This window comes from Manis pentadactyla, chromosome 6 (assembly GCF_030020395.1).
Source record: "Manis pentadactyla isolate mManPen7 chromosome 6, mManPen7.hap1, whole genome shotgun sequence".
Taxonomy (NCBI): domain Eukaryota; kingdom Metazoa; phylum Chordata; class Mammalia; order Pholidota; family Manidae; genus Manis; species Manis pentadactyla.
In genome coordinates, this window is record NC_080024.1 from 17,310,049 (window position 1) to 17,330,830 (window position 20,782).

The 20,782-nt window shown below is 44.8% G+C and overlaps 1 protein-coding gene across 4 annotated transcripts in view; it reads left to right on the plus strand.

Annotated features, from left to right (window-relative positions):
- NHEJ1 (non-homologous end joining factor 1) overlaps positions 1-16,088 on the plus strand; it is a 74,833-nt gene extending 58,745 nt beyond the window's left edge. For all 4 annotated transcript variants that reach the window (XM_036915037.2, XM_036915029.2, XM_036915046.2 and 1 more), the window contains 3 exons: positions 13,511-13,619; positions 14,179-14,297; positions 14,734-16,088. In XM_036915037.2, coding sequence (XP_036770932.1) covers positions 13,511-13,619; positions 14,179-14,297; positions 14,734-14,808 — 303 coding nt within the window. In that variant the 3' untranslated portion in view covers positions 14,809-16,088. The remainder of the gene's footprint in view (positions 1-13,510; positions 13,620-14,178; positions 14,298-14,733) is intronic.
- Positions 16,089-20,782: the final 4,694 nt, after the last annotated feature.

Sequence of the window (20,782 nt, forward strand, 5' to 3'; positions counted from 1 at the left end):
AGAGATTTCCAGAGAATCTCATTTTCCTGGGGCAGTCTCACACAGATTTAGCTGCAAAACGTCATTTCCCGCATGACACTGTTTCCCCTTGCCAGCTTTCCTACAGTCACATCATTGATTCTGATAGATCTGGCAGCAGTGATTTGGGCGGAAGCTATTCATTGGCTCGTTCCCATGCATTTCCATTCCTATTTTCAACTCAACATGCTGTTCTGAATTATGGGCATACCTTTTCCCCAGTGCTCCCAGTCCCAATCTACAGGTCCACTCCATGGCATTGCTTCTGTGTGCCTCTCCTGTAGGTTGAGAGCTGGGAGTTTGAGGGTGGGGCTAGGAAATGTCTGACAAAGATGAAAAACCCTGCCTGCTTTCTTTAGTTCTCTCGAAGCAGACTGCATAGACCTGTATCCTAGAACTGAATATGTTTTGTTGAACATGCAATCATTCATTTATTTCTTTGGATCTAGAACAATCTGGCTCAGAGAAAGTGCCAAGTAAGTTAATAAATCTAGTTTTTTCTGCGGCTTGAGACTTTTTCCCTGATTCTGCTTTTAGGATATTATCTCCTGTTATTAAACAAGGATTTATTCCATGTGTGTATGTGTACACCCTTGTCCATTTAATAAAGAATTTGATGCAGCTCTTTTTCAATAAGCTTTTGAGTTTTATTATCTCTTAGTCCTGGAAAACACTGTTCCCTTGACCTATTTCCAGAGAGCTTGCAGCAGAAAATTTTCATTAGAGTCTAATTCAGCTTCCCTAAGCTCAGGCTGGCTTTAGTAGGAAGCAGCCTTTGCGATGAAGTCAGGCTCAGTGGTGGAGAAGCTCAGACTACAGGAAGCAGCCATCTGAGAATCTCAAGGCATTGAATTTGAAAGGTGCTAAGGGCTCAGCACTCCAGGTCTAGTTATTCCTCCTCTATGGGACTTAGAAGACTCTTTCCTCCCTACCCCTACCTCCCATCCCACTTCCCACCCCAGCCAGTATATCTCTTGCTCAATACTGACTATTCTTGCTCTTAGAAAGCTGATGTGAATAGCTTTGTAAGGAAAGAACTTGCAGAAATGGCTCTGAGGTTGTGCTGTTTGTCCTAGCTTAACCTTTTGAGCATTGGAATCTAGGACTACAAAAGGGAGAACTGAGAAGTCCCCAGAGGCCCAACCTCTTGCTTTTTGGACTCAGTGACAGGTTAGCAATCAAAGACTCATATGTAACTGGGCTAGTCAGAAGAGGGTCCTCAGCCAGGACTGGGATAAACTTCCATTCCAAAGCTCTGCAGCAAATATAGACTATAAATTCCCTGAGGACAGTGGCCATGTCTGTACCCCCAAAATGAATTCCCACCATATATGCCAGAGCCTAGTGCATAGTAGACCTTTGGCAAATATTTGCTGAATGAGCCTGAGCTCCAGGAGTTCAGCCTAGCAGGGGAGATAGGAAGTGAGTAAACAAATAAATAATTGAGCATTATTATCATTTTTTTTTGGAGATAGTTTTGAGGAGAAAAACGTAGAATGCTATAAGAGCAAAGATTTTAGATGATTTGGTCAGGGAGCCAGAAAAAGTGACATTGAAACTGAGATTTGAAAGATGAGAAAGAACCAGTTGCTTGAAGAGTAGGGAAAGATAGATATAGAAAAGGTGCCCTTACATGGCCAGCCAGTTAGTAGTAATGCTGAGGAGGAAGTCTGCATGCCTATTTTATCTAGATCCTTGTAGGCTTTTTATAGAAAAAGAAGGGTTCACTGTTGATTCATGGTTTGTTCACCGCTGCCCCTGCCCCACATCTTCCTTACATATCCAGCTTTGCTTTATAATGCCTTAGACCTGGTGCTTTTGCCTGGGAATCAAAGGCTCTAGTGTGTGGCTGGCCAGGAAGAATAATTATTTGTTTATGTGTCTGACTCCCCCGCCAGACTATGAGCTCCTTGAAGGCAGTGAACTCCATCTTATCCTTGGGATACAGCACACTATTTGGCATATTCCACAATTTTCTTTAATGATGGAATTAATAACAGTTAATATTTATTGAGTGCTTTCTAGATGTCGGTATAGTGAGCACTTTACATGCATTACCTCATTTAATCCTCACGATAACTCTGTAATGTGGGTAGTGTTATTTATTATTCCCATTCTACAATTGAAGAAACTAAGGCTTAGAAAGATAGTGATGGATTTGGGATTTGAGTGTAAGCAGTTCAACACCAGAGCCCATACGCTGTTTGCCAATTTAAAGTGCTACTTCTGGTTGTCTTCAAGTAGTTGAGAATGCTTGAAACTCTCAAAGGAATGGAATTAATATATTACATACATGATCTCATTTAACAATCCTTACAATAACCTTCACTGATAGGGATTATTTCACTCATTTTATAGAGACAAAATTAAGATTCAAAAAGATTAAGTCACTTGGCCAAGATCATAGAATGAATATGTAAATGGTGGACTTACTTTCAAAGCTAGGCCAGTGTGATTCTAGATGCCATGCTACGTCTCCATCCTCTTCCCCCTCCGGTCATTCAGTCACTAGGCAGGAGTCTGTTCCACTGACTGTGTTAAAGTCCTTTATAGGTTGTCCAGGCCTCTTGGGAGCTGACAGTCTATTCCTTTTTTAAAATTTTTATTAAGGTATCACTGATATACAATCTTATGAAGGTTTCACGTGAGCAACATTGTGGTTACTACAGTCACCCATATTATCAAGTCCCCACCACCACCACATCCCATTACAGTCTCTGTCCATGCATGGTAAGATGCTGTAGAGTCACTACTTGCCTTCTTCTGATAGTCTATTCCTAAAAGAGGGAACAGAGTGAACAGGCAGAGGAGAGTGGAAAGGTAGAGACTTTATCTATTTTTAAAATCCTTTTTGAAAATTGAGATACCTTAACATTTACCAGAAAGTATACACCAAAAATATACAACTCGGTGGTTTTGCCCTTTTTCACAAGGTTATGCAACCATATGATTATCTAATTCCAGAACTTTGCGTCACCCTACAAAGAAGCCCTGTACCCATTTGCAGTCATTCTCCAAGACCTTCTCCCCTCAGCTCTCAGAAATCACTCATCTACTTTCTGTGCTCAGTGGATTTGTCTATTTTGAATATTTCATACAAATGGGATCATACGATATATGGTCTTGTGTGTCTGCCTTCTTTCATTTAGCATTGTGCTTTCAAGGTTTATTCATGGGAAGTATCAGTACTTCCTTCCTTTTTATGGCAGAATATATGGATATACCACATTGTGTTTATCCATCCATCAGTTATGGTCAGCTGGGTTGTTTAGGTTGGATAACCCAAGCACACTTTTGGGTTATTAGGAAATAAAGCTGCTATGAACATATATTTTCAGTTCTCTTGGGTCATATAGCAAGTGTACATTTAACTTTTTGAGGCACTGTCAAATTGTTTTCACAGTGGCTTATTTTTTATTAATAAACTGTTAAAATTGAACTATAAGGTATGTACAGAAAAAGCACCCATATCATAAGCATACAGTTTGAAGGAGCATTAGAAAATGAACATGGCCATGTAATCAGCATCCCAGACAGAACCTAGATAATTTCCACTACTCAGTACCAGTGACCTCCAAAGGGTAACTGCTCTCCTGACTTCTAGTATGATAGAGTGATTTTACTTTTCTTGAACTTCATATAAGTAGAATTGTATGGTATACACTCTTTTGTTTTGTGTCTGACTTCTTTCACTTAACAAAATATTTGTGAAGTTCATTCATGCTGTTGTGTATAGCAGTACTTTGTTAATTTTCATTTCTGTGTAAAATTTCATTGTAAGGCTACACCACAATTTATTTATTCATTCGTGATAAATATATACTTAGAAGTGGAATGGTTGCTTCATAGTTATGCATCTGTTAAATTTAGTAGATTCTGTCAAGCAGTTTTCCTAAGTGACTATATCAATTTATACTCACCCAAGCAGCATATGAAAGTTCTGATTATACAACATCCTTGCCAACACTTGTATTATCTGCCTTTTTTCCTTTTAGCCACTACAGTATATATGGAGTGGTACTCTATTGTGGTTTTAACTTTCCTGTTGACTAATGAGGTTCTGTACATTTCCATGTAATTATTGGTCATTTAAATACAAGACTTTTATCAGTTTTCTGTTGGGTTGTTTGTCTTCTTCCTATTGATTTTTAAGATTTCTTCATCTAATCTGGAAATGAGTCCTTTTTGGTCATTGTATTGAAAATATCTTCTCCCGTTCTATAGCTTGCTTATTTGCTCTTTTAATTGGTCTTTTGATGAAACTTTCCTAGTTTTAATGGAGTCCCATTTATCAATCATTTTTCCTTTATGATTTGTGCCCGCTTAAGAAATCTTTACCTACCTAAGTTTGTGAAGATCAGGCCTTTACCCTGAGTGTGTGTGTGTGTATAGGAAGGCTGTGCATCCCCCTTTAGAGTAAGATTTTTTTTTGCAGGGTGGAGAGGACACTGTGTCACCCTACAGGGAGCAGGCAGCAGGCGGGGTGGGGGCAGGGAACCCATGATATTGCAGCCGCCAGGGCTGTGTTCCCAGCTGTCAAGTGTGTAATCTGAAGTGAAAGAGAATCCCTTTGGTGGTAGAGGACCTAAGAGAATACTGCCAGGTTCTCTAAATCACCTCTGTCCCCTACAGACCCAGCTGACTGTCCTCTCTTCTGCACTAAAACAGGAAAAAATGAAATATGCACTCCTGCGCCAGTGCTCGCAGCATAGGGCAAGGATCAAGAGGTTCCAGAGCCAGATGCCTGCCTTGTGGCTGTGGTTTTCTTTTTGTCATGAAACCTACTGCTTTTTTCTTTCACATTTTTACTGCATTGTTTCATTTCTATTTGGGGAAACGGTGGTAAGGTGGTTGAATTTGAGAGAGGCACTAAACTATCCTTCACGCTAGTTGTCCCTCTGATAGGCAGGTCAGAGCCCCCTCCCTGAGCCAGAGCTGACAGGAGCTGCTTGTTCTTCTTGGAGAAGGGGTGGGAGTGGAGAACAGAAGGAACGAGAGCTGCTACTGACTTTCTGAGGGGCTCTGAGGAGTCCTCCCCCCAGGAAACCACTTCGGTCCCCCAGCCCCTCTGCTGCTCGTTAGGCGCTCTCCAGACTAGAAAGCCGCAGTTTGTGCTGGGGTTGGGTGGGGCTTCGGGGACAGTTTAGGCCCTGGCCCTCCAAAGGGGAGGGGGTGGTTACCGAGTGAGCAGAGGGTCACAGCTGAGGCTGTACCATTTGCTTGTCACCTTGAGAAGTTCCACCTTGTCTAGCAAAACCTCCTTTCAGAGGCAGCCACCACAAAGGGCTCTTATGAGAGCAGCGGCCCCTGCCCCCACCTTCACTTCCACTCCCTTTACCATTATTTTTCTTTTGGAGGCAGAGCTGAGGGGCCTTTCTGCTATTTATGTGAGGAGCTGTACTTATTTTAAAAGGAGATTTAGAGTCTAGAGCCTCCCCACACCAGAGATCCACTTTTCTGGTTTTCTAGTACCATTGGCAGATATTCAAGGGGTTAAGTAAGGCTTTGCTTCTCTAGAGGGTGTTTTGTCTGTTCCTCCTATCAGCCTCTTGGGCTGCTTGGAAATTTAAGAGAGGAGGTGAGAGCTTGCTTCTAGTAGGACTAGACTCAGAACAGGGACCAGCCTCCTTCTGTGGGGTGGGAGAGAGAAATGGATGTCTCATTGGGTGACTTTAAGGAATAATACGGTGTAGTGGGTGAAGTGTATGTTCTGGAGTTCTGCTTCCTAGGTCTCCAACTTCCCCATTCTGCTTTCTGGTTGTGGCCTTGGACAAGTTACATAGCTCCTCTGAGCCTTGTTTTCCCAAACACAAAATGAGACTAATTTTTGTGCCTAGCTAATTGGGCCATTGTGGAAATTGAGGTAATCCATTAAAACTCTTTGGCCTACTACCTAGTATGTAGAAAGCATTCCAAAGTGTTAATCTCCCCAGTATTATTCTAGCCTTCTATTTGGACTCCTCTTTATTGTCTTCCCATCTCCCTGCTTTCCTGACTGTGCAGTTCAGGGAGCTAGCTAGGTCTCAAGTGGAACCAGAAAAATCTGAATAATATAAGTAGAACTGGACTTTGTCTCAAAACTGTTTTGAACTCTGCACCTGTCTTATCTCCATTGCATTTTCAGCACCATGAGAGAGAGCAAGGCTGCAGAATCATCCCATTTCGAAGGACGGGCCACAAAGAAAGTGATTTAGTGATTCAGCTAAATTGCATACACACATACTGCAACATCCCTTCTCCCACTTTGTTTTAAAAGGGGGCAGGGGGAGGTGAACTGTAATTTGCGAAGTCCCAAGCACAAATTAAGTTCAGGTCTCTGTGTGTTTTTTCCTTAGCAGAGCCCTATGCTGAGCAGGTGGGTGTGCTCAGGAGCCAGAGGCTGTGGGGGAGCAGGGTGCAGTCAGCAGGGGCAGGCAGAGTGGTCAGGGTAGGTCTTGTGCAGCATGGACACAAACAAAGCCAAACCAGACCAAACACAGCAGTGGCATCTGTTGTCTGGTGGACTCCACGTTTCCTCTTCAAGGGCAGCATGCCTTGTGTACTTCGGGTACTGCATTCTCTCCCAGGTCACCACAGTTTGTGGTCAGTGAGCTGGGAGAACTTAGAGGGGTGCCTGTGAAGGACCAAACAGAGGGACCCCTTGGGGTTAGCTCTTGCCTAAGACTCAGAAACAGCTCATTCAATGGAGCTGCTGTGGAAAAATTTGAAGTGAGCTGGTTATCTTTTAAAAAGCTGCATGTCATCACTGTATCCCTTTTCTTTGTCCTCTGAATGGCTTTTCTTTCAGGCTCAGAAGAAACTGAGTTTCTTCAACTCAGAAAACATTTGGCTGTTAACTATTTGAATGATGTATCTGCAGGTCATGTTTTTCTTCTTTATTGATGTATATTACTTTAAAATGGAAATGGCAGGGCAAAGCCTCTTGCACAAGGTACATCAGGGAGCAGGAAGTAGTGGTGAGAAAGGACTCCTAGCTGAAGCTTTGTCAGGCCAGTTGGGCTTCCTGGAGTGCTTCTGCTAAAAATTCTTCAGGAAGCAAGTTGTTTGTGCTTCATGTGCTCCTGGGGAGGGTAGCTTTACTCTCCACTTTTATACCCACCCCACAGAAAAGAGGGCAAGGGGAGAAAGTGAAACCTTGGCTTCTTGCGTAGGTCCTGAGCATTGGGAGAGTAAAGGAGATCTCGAGGAAGCAACAGAGCAGCTTTGGGGAAATAAGGAGCCTTACAGATAATATTGTGTGTAATCCTTTATCAGTTTCAGACAGGTGTTGGTGTTCTCATTTTTCTGGTGAGGGAACAGAAGTAAAAGAGGTCTATGACGTAGCTGCTAACTGACAAAGCCAGGACCTTCTGATACAAAAGCCACACAGCCTTGGTCTTTCCCAGAGTCAGAGCAGTGGGCTGGTGTGGCAGTGGTAGACCATGAACTACCCGCAGGTCACAAGCGAGGGTGTCTAGACTACATCTCCCTGCTCTGGGTTTTGACTTGTCACTGAATTGTTGGCAGGTCACCTGCTTTGGGATGCAGTGGGGAAAGGTTGATACTGGGTCAGACCCTGGTTTCTGTATGCACTATAGCATTAGGGCATTTCTGGAGCCTCCTTGGCACTGGACTTTGGGGCCAGACAAGAAAAGTCTCAGTGTGCCCTGAAAAGGAAGGGACAGACATTTCTCAGGTACCTCCTCTAGTTTCTCTTTAATCCTTTCATGAACTCTGATGTAGATTATGTTAGTCTCAATGACCCACCCACCCCGCTTTATCTATCCATCCCTCCTCTTTCTCTCTCTTTCAAAATAAGACATTCATTAAGTGTAATAACTGGCCCAAAGTGTCACAGCTATCAAATAGAAGACCTTAAGTACAAATCCAAATCTTTGAGACTCTAAAGCCAGAACTTAAAGCTTGTTTCTACTTCTCTTCTTTTGTCTAAGAATTTTTTTCCCCTAATTTCTATGTAATATTACTCCTTCCTCTTTGACTAGAAACCACTTTCAGCTTTGTCTTCTTAAACCTTGCTACTTCTCTTGGGCATTGGAGTCCCCTTTCCTTTTGACTCACCCTTTTACTACCAGAGCTGGGTCTGTGTTGGGGACCCAAGGTCATTCCAGGCTTTCTTTGATCTAGGGATTTTATTTTAGGTTTCTGGATCATGCCTCTGTAACATCTACCTTATGCCCTGAAGTGGAGACATCCTTGCCTCCTATCACATCCTATACTCAGTTCATTAGCAAATCCTGTTGGCCACACCTTCAAATATATCCAGAATCTGCTCCACTGCTGCCACCCTGGCCCAGCCCATCCATCTTCCACCTGGTTATTGTAGCAGCCTCCTGGCAGATCTGCCCAATTTCTCACCTGTCTTTCAACACTCAAAGTGATTCGTTAAAAATTTAAGTCAGATCATTTCATGTTTCTCTTTATGAGCTCTAATGGCCTTTCGTCTTACAGATCAAAAGCTAATGTACTATATTACCTTATGATTTCAAATAAATACACAGGCACATATCCACATGCCTGCGATACTCTTCCTCTGGTAAGGGTGATCATCTAATTTATTGTCCAAATTGGGAACACCTATAAGAGAGAACGGGAGCTCTATTAATGAACAACAATAAGCACAAACTGGGATGGACTCAGGCAAACTGGACATCTAGTTTTGACACAGATAGCCACGTGGATCATTCTCTCACTTCTTTTTAGGTCTTTTAAAAAATACTGCCTTCTCTGTGAGACCTTCTTTGACATCCATTTAAAATTGTAACAGTTTCCACTCCTATCCATAATGCCTATACTGATTTATTTTTCTCCATGGTGCTATCACCATCTGATAGAGTATATGTTTTAATAAGTTATATGTTTGTTGTTGATCTTCCCTCTCTAGGATGTAAACTTCAAGAGGGCAGGAGATTTTTATTTTTCATTCAATATACTGTAGCCACAGCATTTAAGTCATCCAACACCATAGATCAGTAAATATTTGTTGAATGCATGAATTGGGGGTGGGGTAGGGAGGAGTCTAATTCCTTAAAGAGTCTTTCTCATTAGAGTCCTCTTCCTAGCCATTTTTCTTGTTCTCTTCTATTTATTTTGGTAACCTTGGGTAATGTGAGACCCTAGAAGAGTTTTTCAGTGTCTAAACCATCAGAGTTGCTAATGATGAAAATTACAATGATTTCCTAAACTGAGGCTTGAGCTCTGTAGGGAAGGAAATTTGAATCCAGTACCAGCAGAATTTACCAGATTGTAAGAGGGAGGAGAAAATTTCTTACCTTTAGGAGATCATGTGTTGGGGGCTCCAGTGGTTATGATATTATGAGTCAGTATCAGGACCTTGGGGCTGTGCCAGCTTCTGGGGCTGGTACTGGAACCAAAGGCCTGTCCAGGCTGATGCTGGTGACTTCCAGTTTCTCATTTCCCCTTTCTCCTCTGCCTGTTAACCCTGTATCCTCAGCCTATGGCCCACATTGGGTACGGTAAGCAGTAAATCGGTGTCCAGCCTTTCTTTACCCAGGATTCTAAAGGTTTCTTTTCTGAAACAACCTCAGAGGAAAGAAGGATGAAGTTGGGGGTGGGAAATCAAACCTCTTAATTCTAGTTGAAAGTGACAATTGGGATTGTTCCAGCAAATTCAGCTGGGATTAGAGAATAGGAGGGAGTCTTAAGAATTTCTGGACTCCTGGTAGTGAGTTTTAGACTTGATGATAATGGGAGTAACAGACATGTGTCCCTGAGAGAGAGGTGTTTGGACCCTAGGAACCAAGATGGGCTGCAGTAGGGACAAGAAGGGGAAATAAAATACCTTACAGGATTTCTATAATTTTGGTGTCCCTAAAGCTTCTGATATGGCTGTAGAGAAAGGCCCAAAGTCCTAGTGAATTGGAGATGGGAGAGTAATACAACTCTTGTGGCTATTGAAGAGTCACAGTCCAGCAGTAAGAGGTGAAGAGGTATTAAATGTAGCAGGATGACTAAAAAGGGAAGCGTAGAGGAAGCTTCTGATTGCTCATCATTGTCGTATCAGTAGTAGTTTGGAGCCAAGGAAGCCCTGGCAAGCAGTTGCATCGTAGAGAAAGCTGTTCTTTGAAACGAAAGGTAATTCCCGTGGGCATATCCTTAATGCAGAAAATGAATCCCTCAGTGATCTGGTGGACAAGAATTTAGCCTTCCAGTTTCACTTCCCATGAGATATGTCCACATATCCTGACTTTTCATACCTTCATGCCTGATGCTTCCACCACACTCGAAGTCTAGCCTTGCAAGGCTTAACTTGATGTCACCATCTCTGAAGCTTTTTGCAGGACTCTCAGTCAGAATTTGTCACTTTCTTCTACTCGGGGTTCTCACTGCCCTTTGTTTATAACTGTATAGCATAAGCTTGGGGAGAAAACCATATATGTGCCTCTCTCCCACATGTGAATATAAACTCTTTGAGGCAGGGACTCTGACTTATTTCTCTTTAACTGACTCTGTCCGTTCTGAGGAGTGCAGGAGTGGTGCGTCTATTTCCCGCTCCCTCCACCCAGCTATGCTCTACTGCCTGGCACATGGTAGAATTTCACTAGCTTTTTTACTGAGAAGAATTGACTCTGGGTTAATCAGGTGAATACATTATTACAATAGACCAACCTGTCTCTTCTTCCTCTCCCTGCTCTGGGCAGTGACCCGCTCTGTGGCTGGTACATCTTGCTCCTGGCTCATTCATACGTGTAGCAGGGGCACTGCTATTTGCTTTTCTTACTTAGTCCTGGCTCTAGCATTCTCCCTTTGATCTCTGCTGCTTGCCCGCCCCAGCTTGCCCCTACCATTGTCCTACATGGGGGGCTAATATTTCTCCTTCCCAGGCTCAGGCCTCTCTCCATGTCTCTTCCCTAGTATGTTCTGAGGATGATGCCCAAGGAAACAGTGATGATGGAACAGCAAGAATAGGATTAAGGGTATGGCCTCTCAGTCTCTGAGGGTTCCAGGTAGGGCCAACTGCCTCCTTTTTATCTGCTCACTTCTCTCTTGTCCCCTGAGGAAGCTTGTTTGTGAGTTGGATGGGAATGTAGGCAAATGATCTGTGGATGTGAGGGACTGAAGATTATGGTTCCAGGAAAGGCTGTATTGCCATTTTGACTAAAATTCTGATGTTCAGAGAAGTCATCGGGGTAGTCATATGTGTGGGCCCTGAAGCCAGCCTGTCTGGATCCTGCTCCAGCTCCACGGCTTATCAGCTGTGATTACCTCAGCAAGGTGGGCCTATACTAGTGCCTACTATGTTCACTCATTTGCAAACAGTTACTGAGCCCCTACTGTAGGTCAGGTTGTTCTAGGTGCCGGGGAAATAGCAGGGAATAGACAAAATAGGCTAGTTCATTTAAATTCTTAGAAGAGTGTCCAGCATATAGTAAATAGGCAGCAAATGTGCCGATATTCCCTTCCTAGTACTTTTCCAGGAATGGGCACTCAGGTAGGGTAACCTGTACAGCAACTAGAGGACCAAATCTCTTGGCGATGGGGAAGGACAGAGAAAGGGCTAAGATACAGGTTCTAGATTTGGACTGAGGTCCAGGGCAGCAGTGGCTTCTGTACCTTTTTGTTTCTGGCACTTCAATTTGAGACTAAATACCAGAGCTGGCTAAAGATCACCCTAGAAAACTCGTGAGCCTGTTTAGTTCCATAGGAAGTGCAGGAGGAGATGACCCTGGACCAAGTAGATGCTGCCTTGCCCATTTGTACAGACAGCACGGTGTCTACCAAGCCGTGTATGGATAATCCGAAGAGAAGCCACATTTCTTGGGCAATACTAAGGGAGGGCCTAGAGACAAGCTATATGGAGAACAGCTGTTGGCCTCTCTGCCGTCAGGGCTTTCTGGCTACAGAGCAGAGGACCTTTAGCTGGAGGTGATGGCTTGGGCACTGGAGAGCTGAAGCTAGGAAAGAGAGTGAAGCAAGGTGGAGGTATGTGGCCTGTTGGTTTCCCTTCCCTGTTTCAGACCCTTCCTCAGGGAATGCTGCTCAAGAGGGCTGTTTTACTCCTTGTGTGACTACTAGCTAGAAGTAAAGTTTGGGCTCAAGGCTCCTGATTCATTGTGGTTTCCAGTGAACTCCAAAGCCTGATAAAGCCTTTATGGAAATAAGGTTGGAGTATGTTACATTTCCTGGGGATCAACAAGGTTTTCTGGTATCACCATACTCAGGAACCATAACCGTATAATCCTGTCTATGCTTCAGCAACTATGTCACTGCCTCTTCTACTTTCTCCTTCCATCCTTCTCCCACAGTGGGCTTTCAGAAACGAATGCCCTTTGTAGCACAGAGAGTGCCTTGACACACGATGCTGGCCAATCCAGAATTCTTGGGTTGGTTCCCGTGTGAGTTGCTGGCATGGCCTGCCTTGGTGACCTGCTAACTTGGCTGAGAACCGTGACCATTTGCATGCATAGTGACAGATGAAGTAGTTCTGGGTCTTTTCCAAGATTCTGAAGTGCAGTCAGGTTTGGGACCACTGGATACCATATGCTTTCATCTCACTTTTACTTCACTTTATTCAGTCTTCAGTCATTACTTCAACTCAGTCCAGGCAAGTAATGGCTGAAACTTGAATGAGGCAAAGCATGTTGCTGTGGGTATAAATCCACAGTTCACTCCATCATTCCGTAGTGAAGGAAACAGGTAAGTATAGTGTGATTATAGCAGTATTTCTCAACTCTTTTTTCATTATCACCTCCCTAAGGATCCTTTTAAGATATTTTTTTCCTAATCAGCCCTCCTCAGGATTTTAATACCGCAGATGTACCAAAATTCTATTTAAGTACTGTATGTGTATCTATGCTTTATGCTTTAAAAGAGTAAGATTTTTTTTCACCCCTCAAGAACCAGTTTTCTTCCCTTTAGTGGGAAATATTACCCCCATTGTGAGTTTGAGGGTTACAGTAAAACACAGTGGGGTTGCAGTGAGAAATATAAAATGGCAGGTAAGCTTCCACAGCTCTGCGAACCGTATTTCTCCCGTCCCCTCTGACTGGACATCATAGCTATGTAAATTGTTCTTGTCTCTCAGTCTGTCATTCCCTTTTGCTCTCTCTCCCCTTTCCTGGATTTTATCCTTTTTCTCTCTTTCGTGTTGGACTTCAGGAGAAAATTTAATTAAAATAGGAGTCCGTACAGCTGAGAGACAGTTTAGGGAAGATGATTTCCTAAAACAGTCCTCTAAGAGGTCACCCTTTGGAAGAAAGAGCCTAGAGATCTATGGAGTATCCATGAGAAAACATAACAGACCGAAGTACTGGGGAAAAGAAAAATCTACATTTGGAGTTGCCTTTCAGAGAAGTCCTCCCAAGAGGCCTTTTTTAAATTGGTCCCAACAAGGTCTGGCTATGGACGTCCTATATTGGATGTAACTTCTCTGTATAAATTCTTCTGGGGTTGGTGCTAGTTCTGCCACTGGGATATCAAGTTCTTTTTCTCTAGCAACAGTGTAATCAATGACAGCATCCCCTCTCCCCTGTAGAAACTACCGGAGGCATGCAGCATGGGCAATGGAAAACCCTTTGTGATGAATCTACAGAGTCTCTATATGGCAGTCACTAAACAAGAGATCCAAGTGGATCAAGACACTGGTGAGTAGCTCCAGAGGTACTTGGACACCCTGGGGTTAGGGTTAGGGTCTAGGTTTGTGTTGTCCAATATGGTAGTTCTAGCCATTTGTAACTATTTCCATTTATATTAATTAAAACTAAATAAAGTGAAAAATTCATCTCTGCATTTGCTCTAACCACATTTCAAGCCACATTTGCTCTAGTGTCATTTGTTCTAACTACCACTGCAGAAAGTTCTAGAGAACTTGTCTAGGTGCTTAGGAGAATGAGTGAGAGAACCAGGAGAAAGATTAATCTCCCTACGTGAGACATGGTAGAAAATGTGTAGAAGAACAGTTGGCTGTTTTGAGTCAAGGAAACTCTTGTCCTCCCTGGTTAAAGTGGGCCTGGGGAATCTTCACAGGGAATCTAGAAACAGGACTTTCTGAGAGTCAGCTGAAAGTTGGCTTTATGGCTACTTCTCTGTTTATATACCTAGTACCATAGTCTGGTCTTTATCAGAATGCTTGATAAATGCTAATGCCTTTCTGATAAGAAAAAGACATTTGTCACTATCTTCCCCTGATCTTTCTGATTTCAGGAGATCCTCAGGCCTCAAGCAGTGCCTCCCTGCAAGGAAGTGATAACCAACTTCTGAACCAGCCAAAAGAGCCAGTCTCCTCAGCACCACTGCTCCCAGAGCCTGAGAAAGAGTCCACAGTGAGTCATGAGCAGCTTCCTGGCTGACATTCTGAGAGTTGGAGGAATTTGCACCTATAGCCCCCAAACCAGTGGTCCCTGCAATAGTCATCTGGGTGATGCTGCCTTTACGATATTGGTGATATTGTGACCAGGACTACAAATGGTTTCTAGATGGAGAGTCTTGGTCTTTTGCATCTTCCCTTGCTGTGTCCTCTCTGCAATTCTTATGCTGAAGATGGACCTAGACCCCATTCCTACATCATCCCACTTCCAGTGATGGTCATTCCCAGGGGAAAAGGGATGTACACATCTGTGTACACATAGAGCCTTTTATCACATTCACTGCCTGACATAGATTTCAAAACACCTGTGCCATGGAAGGGAGGAAGTTGCTTTCCTAACTTGAGTGGAACTGTTCAAAACCTCTATTAACTTGGGTTCCTTTTTTTTCTAGAATACTTCAGGCCCTATGCAGAGACCTCAGCCATCAAAGGTCAAGAGGAAGAAGCTAAGGGGACTCTTCAGTTAACCTGTCAACTGTCTCAACTGAGGATGGACTTGGAGAATGGTTTCCTGGTGTCACCTAGAGGCACTCCCATGGCAGCAGTAGCTCTGACACCGAGTTGTACAGTCAGAGCCCCATTGTAAGGGTGGCACAACTGAAGTTCATGTTGACAGGCATGGGTACTGTTATCCAAAGGAATCTTGGCTCCTGCCTGTAGGGCATTCACCTTCCGTATCTGAGTGGAAGCCGGTTTCTGGGAATCCCATACTCTCTTCTTTTACAGGGGTGGTTCTTTAGACCTAGGATCCTACTAGGAACTTCAGGTAGTAGGGCAAGTCATCAAAAAGGCACAATATGCTTAGGAAGCCTTGTCTCCCTTTCTCAAGTGTCCCTAGCCAGTCCTAGGTGTTCCCTGAGAGACCCACTACTGTCTTCAGAGTGGAATAAAAAGCACTCACACTCCCCTGCTTTTGAGATTCCTTAATCTATGGAATGCATAGACAACCCACTTCACTTTAGCGTGTTCCACCCCGTTGTTGTCTCTGACAAAGTCTAGGCCTTCAGTCCAATACTTCAGATTCTTCTGATGCTTCTTCTCTGTGACCTGTTCTAAGCCTCCATTTGGGATCTTTGATCTTAAAAATTCTCTCCTTGATGGGCACAGACAGAACTGATTGCTGCTGCTCTCCTTTGCCCAACTTGATGTTCCTGCAGAATGAATAGTGCCTAGCAGGGAAAAAAATGTACAGGCTGAGTGACAAAGGCAGAATCTTAGACATTAGGAAGCAAACTCTTTCAGGGACTAGCCAAGTCCTGTAGCCTTCTTGCTAGGTTGTCCTCTACAGGTAAGGCTGTCTGAAACTCCACCTTGGAGAGACAGGAAGGAAAGGAGAACTCAGATGTTCATGGGCACTGTTGGGTAGGGTCAGGGGTAGAACCACAGAGGCCTTTGCTGGTCTGCTTACTTAGGATGAGCAGTCTCCTCAGCACCACTGCTCCCAGAGCCTGAGAAAGTCCACATATCCTCTCTAGCTGGGACTGGTATTTCTGTCCTTATGTCAAGACACGGGGGAGAAGACCATCCAAGCAATAATAAAATAATAATGATTATAATAAGACCAATAATAATAAACAGCTAACATTTATTGAGCAGTTCATGTACACCAGGTACACTAATAGGTGTCTGACATTTAATGCTCACAGCATCATATAAGGAAAATACTGTTAACCTATTTCCACAAGGCTTGGAGTGATAAGTGATTTATCAAAGGTGACAGGCTAATAAATAGAAGACAGAATTTGAACCCAGACAGTATTATTATATACTTTACTGAAAATATTTTCTAACAAGGATGTTAAGTCCTTCTTTCCTATTGTCCACTGTAACCATCCTCCTGTGGCCCTGCTTCCTTTCGATACGCCCTGCTTCCTTCAGGGAAGAGCCTTTCAGGACTCCCAGACCACTGCCCTCCCCCGCTGGCAGAGTCTGAGAGGGCCCCCAGGGCTCGTACACAGCTGCTGCTGACTTTCCATCCCTTCCGTCCACGGTGCCCCAGGGTGTGCCCCACAGTTGTGACCATCAGTGTAATGAACTGAGAGCTATGGAAAAACAATCTGTCGGATGGCTCACTTTGCTCTTTAGTTGGTTTTTGGTATAATTTAGATAGCCAGGTTTCAGAGTCTACAAGACATGAGACCACCTGGAAAAGGGAAAGGCTTCTCCCTCTGCCCTCAGCGCACAGTCTCAAGAGCAGACAATTTTTATCAGAGGGGATAAGGAATTTGTGAATTCCCTCAAATTCTTAAGTAAAATCCTAAAAGCATAACTTTTTTCATGTTCTCAAAAGAATGTGTGACTTTTTAAAAAGGTTAAAGAAGAGTATGCCTAACGACGTCCCTGCCCATTGCGTCCTTAACCCCGAAGGTTGCTGCCTTCAGGGGACACTGCCCAAACACATCCTTAGAGAAACATTGCTCCCAGAGGCCCTGCCTCAAGCATTCTTGCCCTGAAGCTCTTGTCCCCCCAAAGCTAGGGGTGGTGGTTGAGAATCATTCATCCCAGGGCAACTCCAGGGAAATCCCTGCCTTGACAAATTGGCCTTAGCCAGGCTGTATTCCAGCCCTGCCCCCTGGCTTGGGCCCCTCCCCAAGGCCCCCAGCCTGGCCCAACCCCCACTCCACATGCACATAAAAGGGTCGAATTCTCGTGGCTGCTCCATAAATTTTATTCCGTAAATATTAGTTTTCCCTGTGTTTAATAAAGCAGTGGCCCACCTCCCCGCCTACCCGCCCGCTCCCCGGGGCCGGGGCTGGGGCCAGGGCTGGCTGGTGGGAGAAGGGACTCTTTCAATTGCTTTGGAGTATTTTTAGAAAAAAAAATAAAATAAGGTGGTTTACACGAGCAAGCCAGCAAACCAGGAGCAGGACTAGGGACCTCGAGGAAGTTCCTGCAGGAACTTGACCTAAAAAGTAGAGAAATAGCGCCACCTAGGCTGCAAGGCCTGCTTGGCCTTGCTGGCTGGCTCACCCCTCCCCCGCAGTCAGCCAGGCCAGGCAGGCTCTTTGCTGGAAGAGAAGTCTTCGTCCCTTAGCACTCCAGCTGGGCACCTCCTTTCCTCACTGAGAGCTTTCCCAGCAGCCCTGAAAGCAGAGCCCCAGCCGGGGTCCTGGAAAACCCCACTAGGGTCATTCATTCTTCTGTCACCAGTCGGCCCGTCCCCCAGATCAAGGAGTGTTTCCCAAGGATAGTAAAGCTATTGAGAGGACAGCAAAGAGCTTCTAGTCTCCATGTTCCCATTGGATCCTGAGGAGCCAGCCCTGGAATTGCTAGGGTGTAGGATGGCAAAGAGTGAGACCTGTAGTCCCTATGCTCTGAACTTGGAAAGAACCCAGCCGTCAGCAGGGAACCCTTCCGCGGGCCTGACGCAGCTCACCTGCAGTGAGCACTCAGGGGAAGGACAGATGCTCAAATCTCCCGAACGCCCAGCCCTACTGCTTCCTAATTTTCTCCTCTGGTACATTTGGACTCCCTTTTCTTGCCTTCCTAGCCATTTAAAGTTCCTGTTTTCTGAAGCCCCTACCTCCTATGCTCTGGTCTGGGAGATAAGCAGAAGCAACATGTGTCGTTCTCTATACAGAGGTGGCAGGAGATATAATGGAAAAAGCTGTGCCTTTCCTGGTCCTGGATTTAGTCTCATTGTTGACGTTGTCACCATGGGTATTTCCTTCTCTCCAATTATCGTATCCCTCAGTTTCTTCTATTTGCAAAGGAAGATTTGCTCCAAAGAGTACAGGGGAAACCTAAAATCCTCTTATTAGCCCTTCCTCATGATATGATAAGCCTACTTTATCTGTTCTGCTGACTCCTCACTATTTGTGTTCTTAATGTGCTGTGTGTTTATATACACATTTCCTGTGGCTTTTTGTATTCATCCCTTCATTATATTATACTCTTTGAGAACAGGGTCAGTTTTTAACCCTAACTCAGAAAACACCTCAGTGGTGGCATACTACTACTAACAGGTGTGACTTTATGCTAACTGGATGTTGATACAATCAGGATATGGTTTTATAAACTCTGCTCTGAAGTATTTTCTGTCTTCTAATTTTCCTGAAGAAACTGTTCAAAAGGAGTAAGTCACATACTACAAGGAAGCCACTGAACTCAGAGCTCAAGGCCCTTGGTTCCTAGTCCCTGATACCAACATCAGTTAATGTGTGGGCTCGCAAACTGGGAATGGATTGTGCCAGGCACTAAGAAACAGAGACAAATGCTGGGAGTGAAGGGAGCCGGTGCTGGAGGGAGCGCTGGCCCCCGCTGCCGTGACCTGGAGGCTGCTACCAGGTATTCTTGTCAAGCGCTCCGTATTGCTCGCTTTTTCTTCCGTGTTCTGGTGGACAGGGCCTCAGAGGAGCCCACCCTAAGGGGAAACACGCTGAGAGGGATGGGTATGAGGTAGCTTGTCTGGGTGTGAGGGCGAGGGGCCTGGGGAATCCCTGTCTACGAGAGGAACTGGAAGCCTAACTCCTTGGTTCCTCATCCCAGATCCTTCAAGGGATACTGTCCCATCTCCTGAGGTTCTGCTTGACGGTAGCCCTTTCTGTGTCCCCTCAGTTCTGAGGTCTCATTTCTCCACCCTGGCACAAAGGAAGTAGCACCAAAGTGTTCTTGCAAAGGTTTGATCTCTCTTCCGAGCTGAGTCCTGTCTGCACTGAGTTTCTCTCTCCCATAGCCCAACAGGTTTTGCTGTGCTTTGCACACTCCTGGGCCCTTTGAGAGTGCTAGTCTCTCAGCACCTAACCCTCATGGGTTCCTGAGAATCGGGGCCAGCCCAGGGGAACCCGGAAGAGGCATTGGAAGAACTCCAGGGTGTGGGGAGCACACAGCCATTGACTCACCTGGGAAGATTGTGCCAGGATTACTTGTCCTGCTGGGCCAAGGGCCAGGAGTTAAAGGAGCAGGCAGTGCCACACTCTTCCTCCTCTCACTTTGGGCCCCCAAACAGTAGACGGGTTAGAAATGGGGAGTAGGGCTGGGGGCTGCTGGGAGTCCCTTCTGAAACCTGGGTGTTGTATGTACTTTCTCATGTTGGCAGCTGGAAGGGGAAGCCCATCCCAGCTCGGCATTGTTGTCTACCATGGTTAATCAGATCCTATAATCCTGCTGTGGAAATATTGGGCCTCACTCAAAACAATAGAGACCAAGAATATTGTGGTTAAACTTCAACCAACTGCCTCCCTGGCCTGTTTGCCTAACCCCTACCCCCCTCTCGCAGGCCAGAGTCCTCCTTGCTTTATGGACCCCTGATAGGATCGACAGCCGGCCAGAATTGGTGACAGGAGAAGGGAGAACGGAGTAGGGTAAGGGTGATCCCCTGGACTGGCACTCCATCCGGCCTTTCTCTCCCTTGAAGGGGGGGCAGGGGGTGGTGGAAGGAGATGAAGCTGGTGGGGAAGCCGCAAAGGGTCTGGGTCTGTGTTCAGGGGTCAAGAGCAGTAGTGTGGGAGATCTGGGTGGGACAGAGATCCCTTATTCAAGCCAGAAAAAGGTTGCTGCCAGATGAGAGGGAAAGACCGGCAGTTTCGTTTACTTCCAGGGTACAAAACAATCCCAGTTGGTCCTATATCACATACGAGAGGAACAGGAAGGCACTGGTTGGGGGAAGAGGAGTTGGTAGCAAGGGTTTCTGTTTCATTAGTAACCTGGTAAAACAGCAGTATTAATAATACTCTGATGATTTATGAAGGTGATACTGATACTCCAGCTCGAGTGGTTTTCTGGTAGTGGTAATGTCCATTATGTTGCTAAGTATGAATTAAATGTGGCAGGGTAATTTACATAATTAGGAAAGCAGAATAGAGGGAATAGATAAGCTGTACAATGGCATTTTGAATAACAGATGTGCAGTGCCTCGACTGTGCTGAAGGGGAAGGTTAGGTGATGACAGGTTCAGCAAAAGACAGAGGATGTTCCTCTTGCAGACACTAGGGTCCCTGGCTTGTGAAGTGGCTAACTTCGAGTTTGTATTTCACTGTCCTGCACCCAGGACGCATTGGACACAAACTGCAGCCACACTGCTTTTGGAGGTGTCACCAGTCAATGAGGTGAAGTGCAGTGAGGCCCTAGCTCCAGCACTGTGGACTATTGAACGGTCAAAGTGTATGTGCATTTTTAGGATTTGAAGAATGAAAACAGTAGAACAGTGCCAGACGAAACTATATTTACTTAATCTGTTCATATAGGGTGGGGATGGAGCAACAACAGAAAGCACTTAATGTTTCTCACCTAGGGTGCTGTGTGATCATTCAGGGACTGGCAAGGTTCCTGCGGATCATTTATCAAAGCCATTTTAAAGCAGAGACTGCTTGATTGGAGCTGAACTTCCCATCAGAAAGACATCTGGAAAATAGTTCCTGGGAATGAGAATCTAAGAGGCATGTATACTTTTGGATAGGAATCTCAAAAATACCTGAATGGCAATCATAAAATGGAATTGAA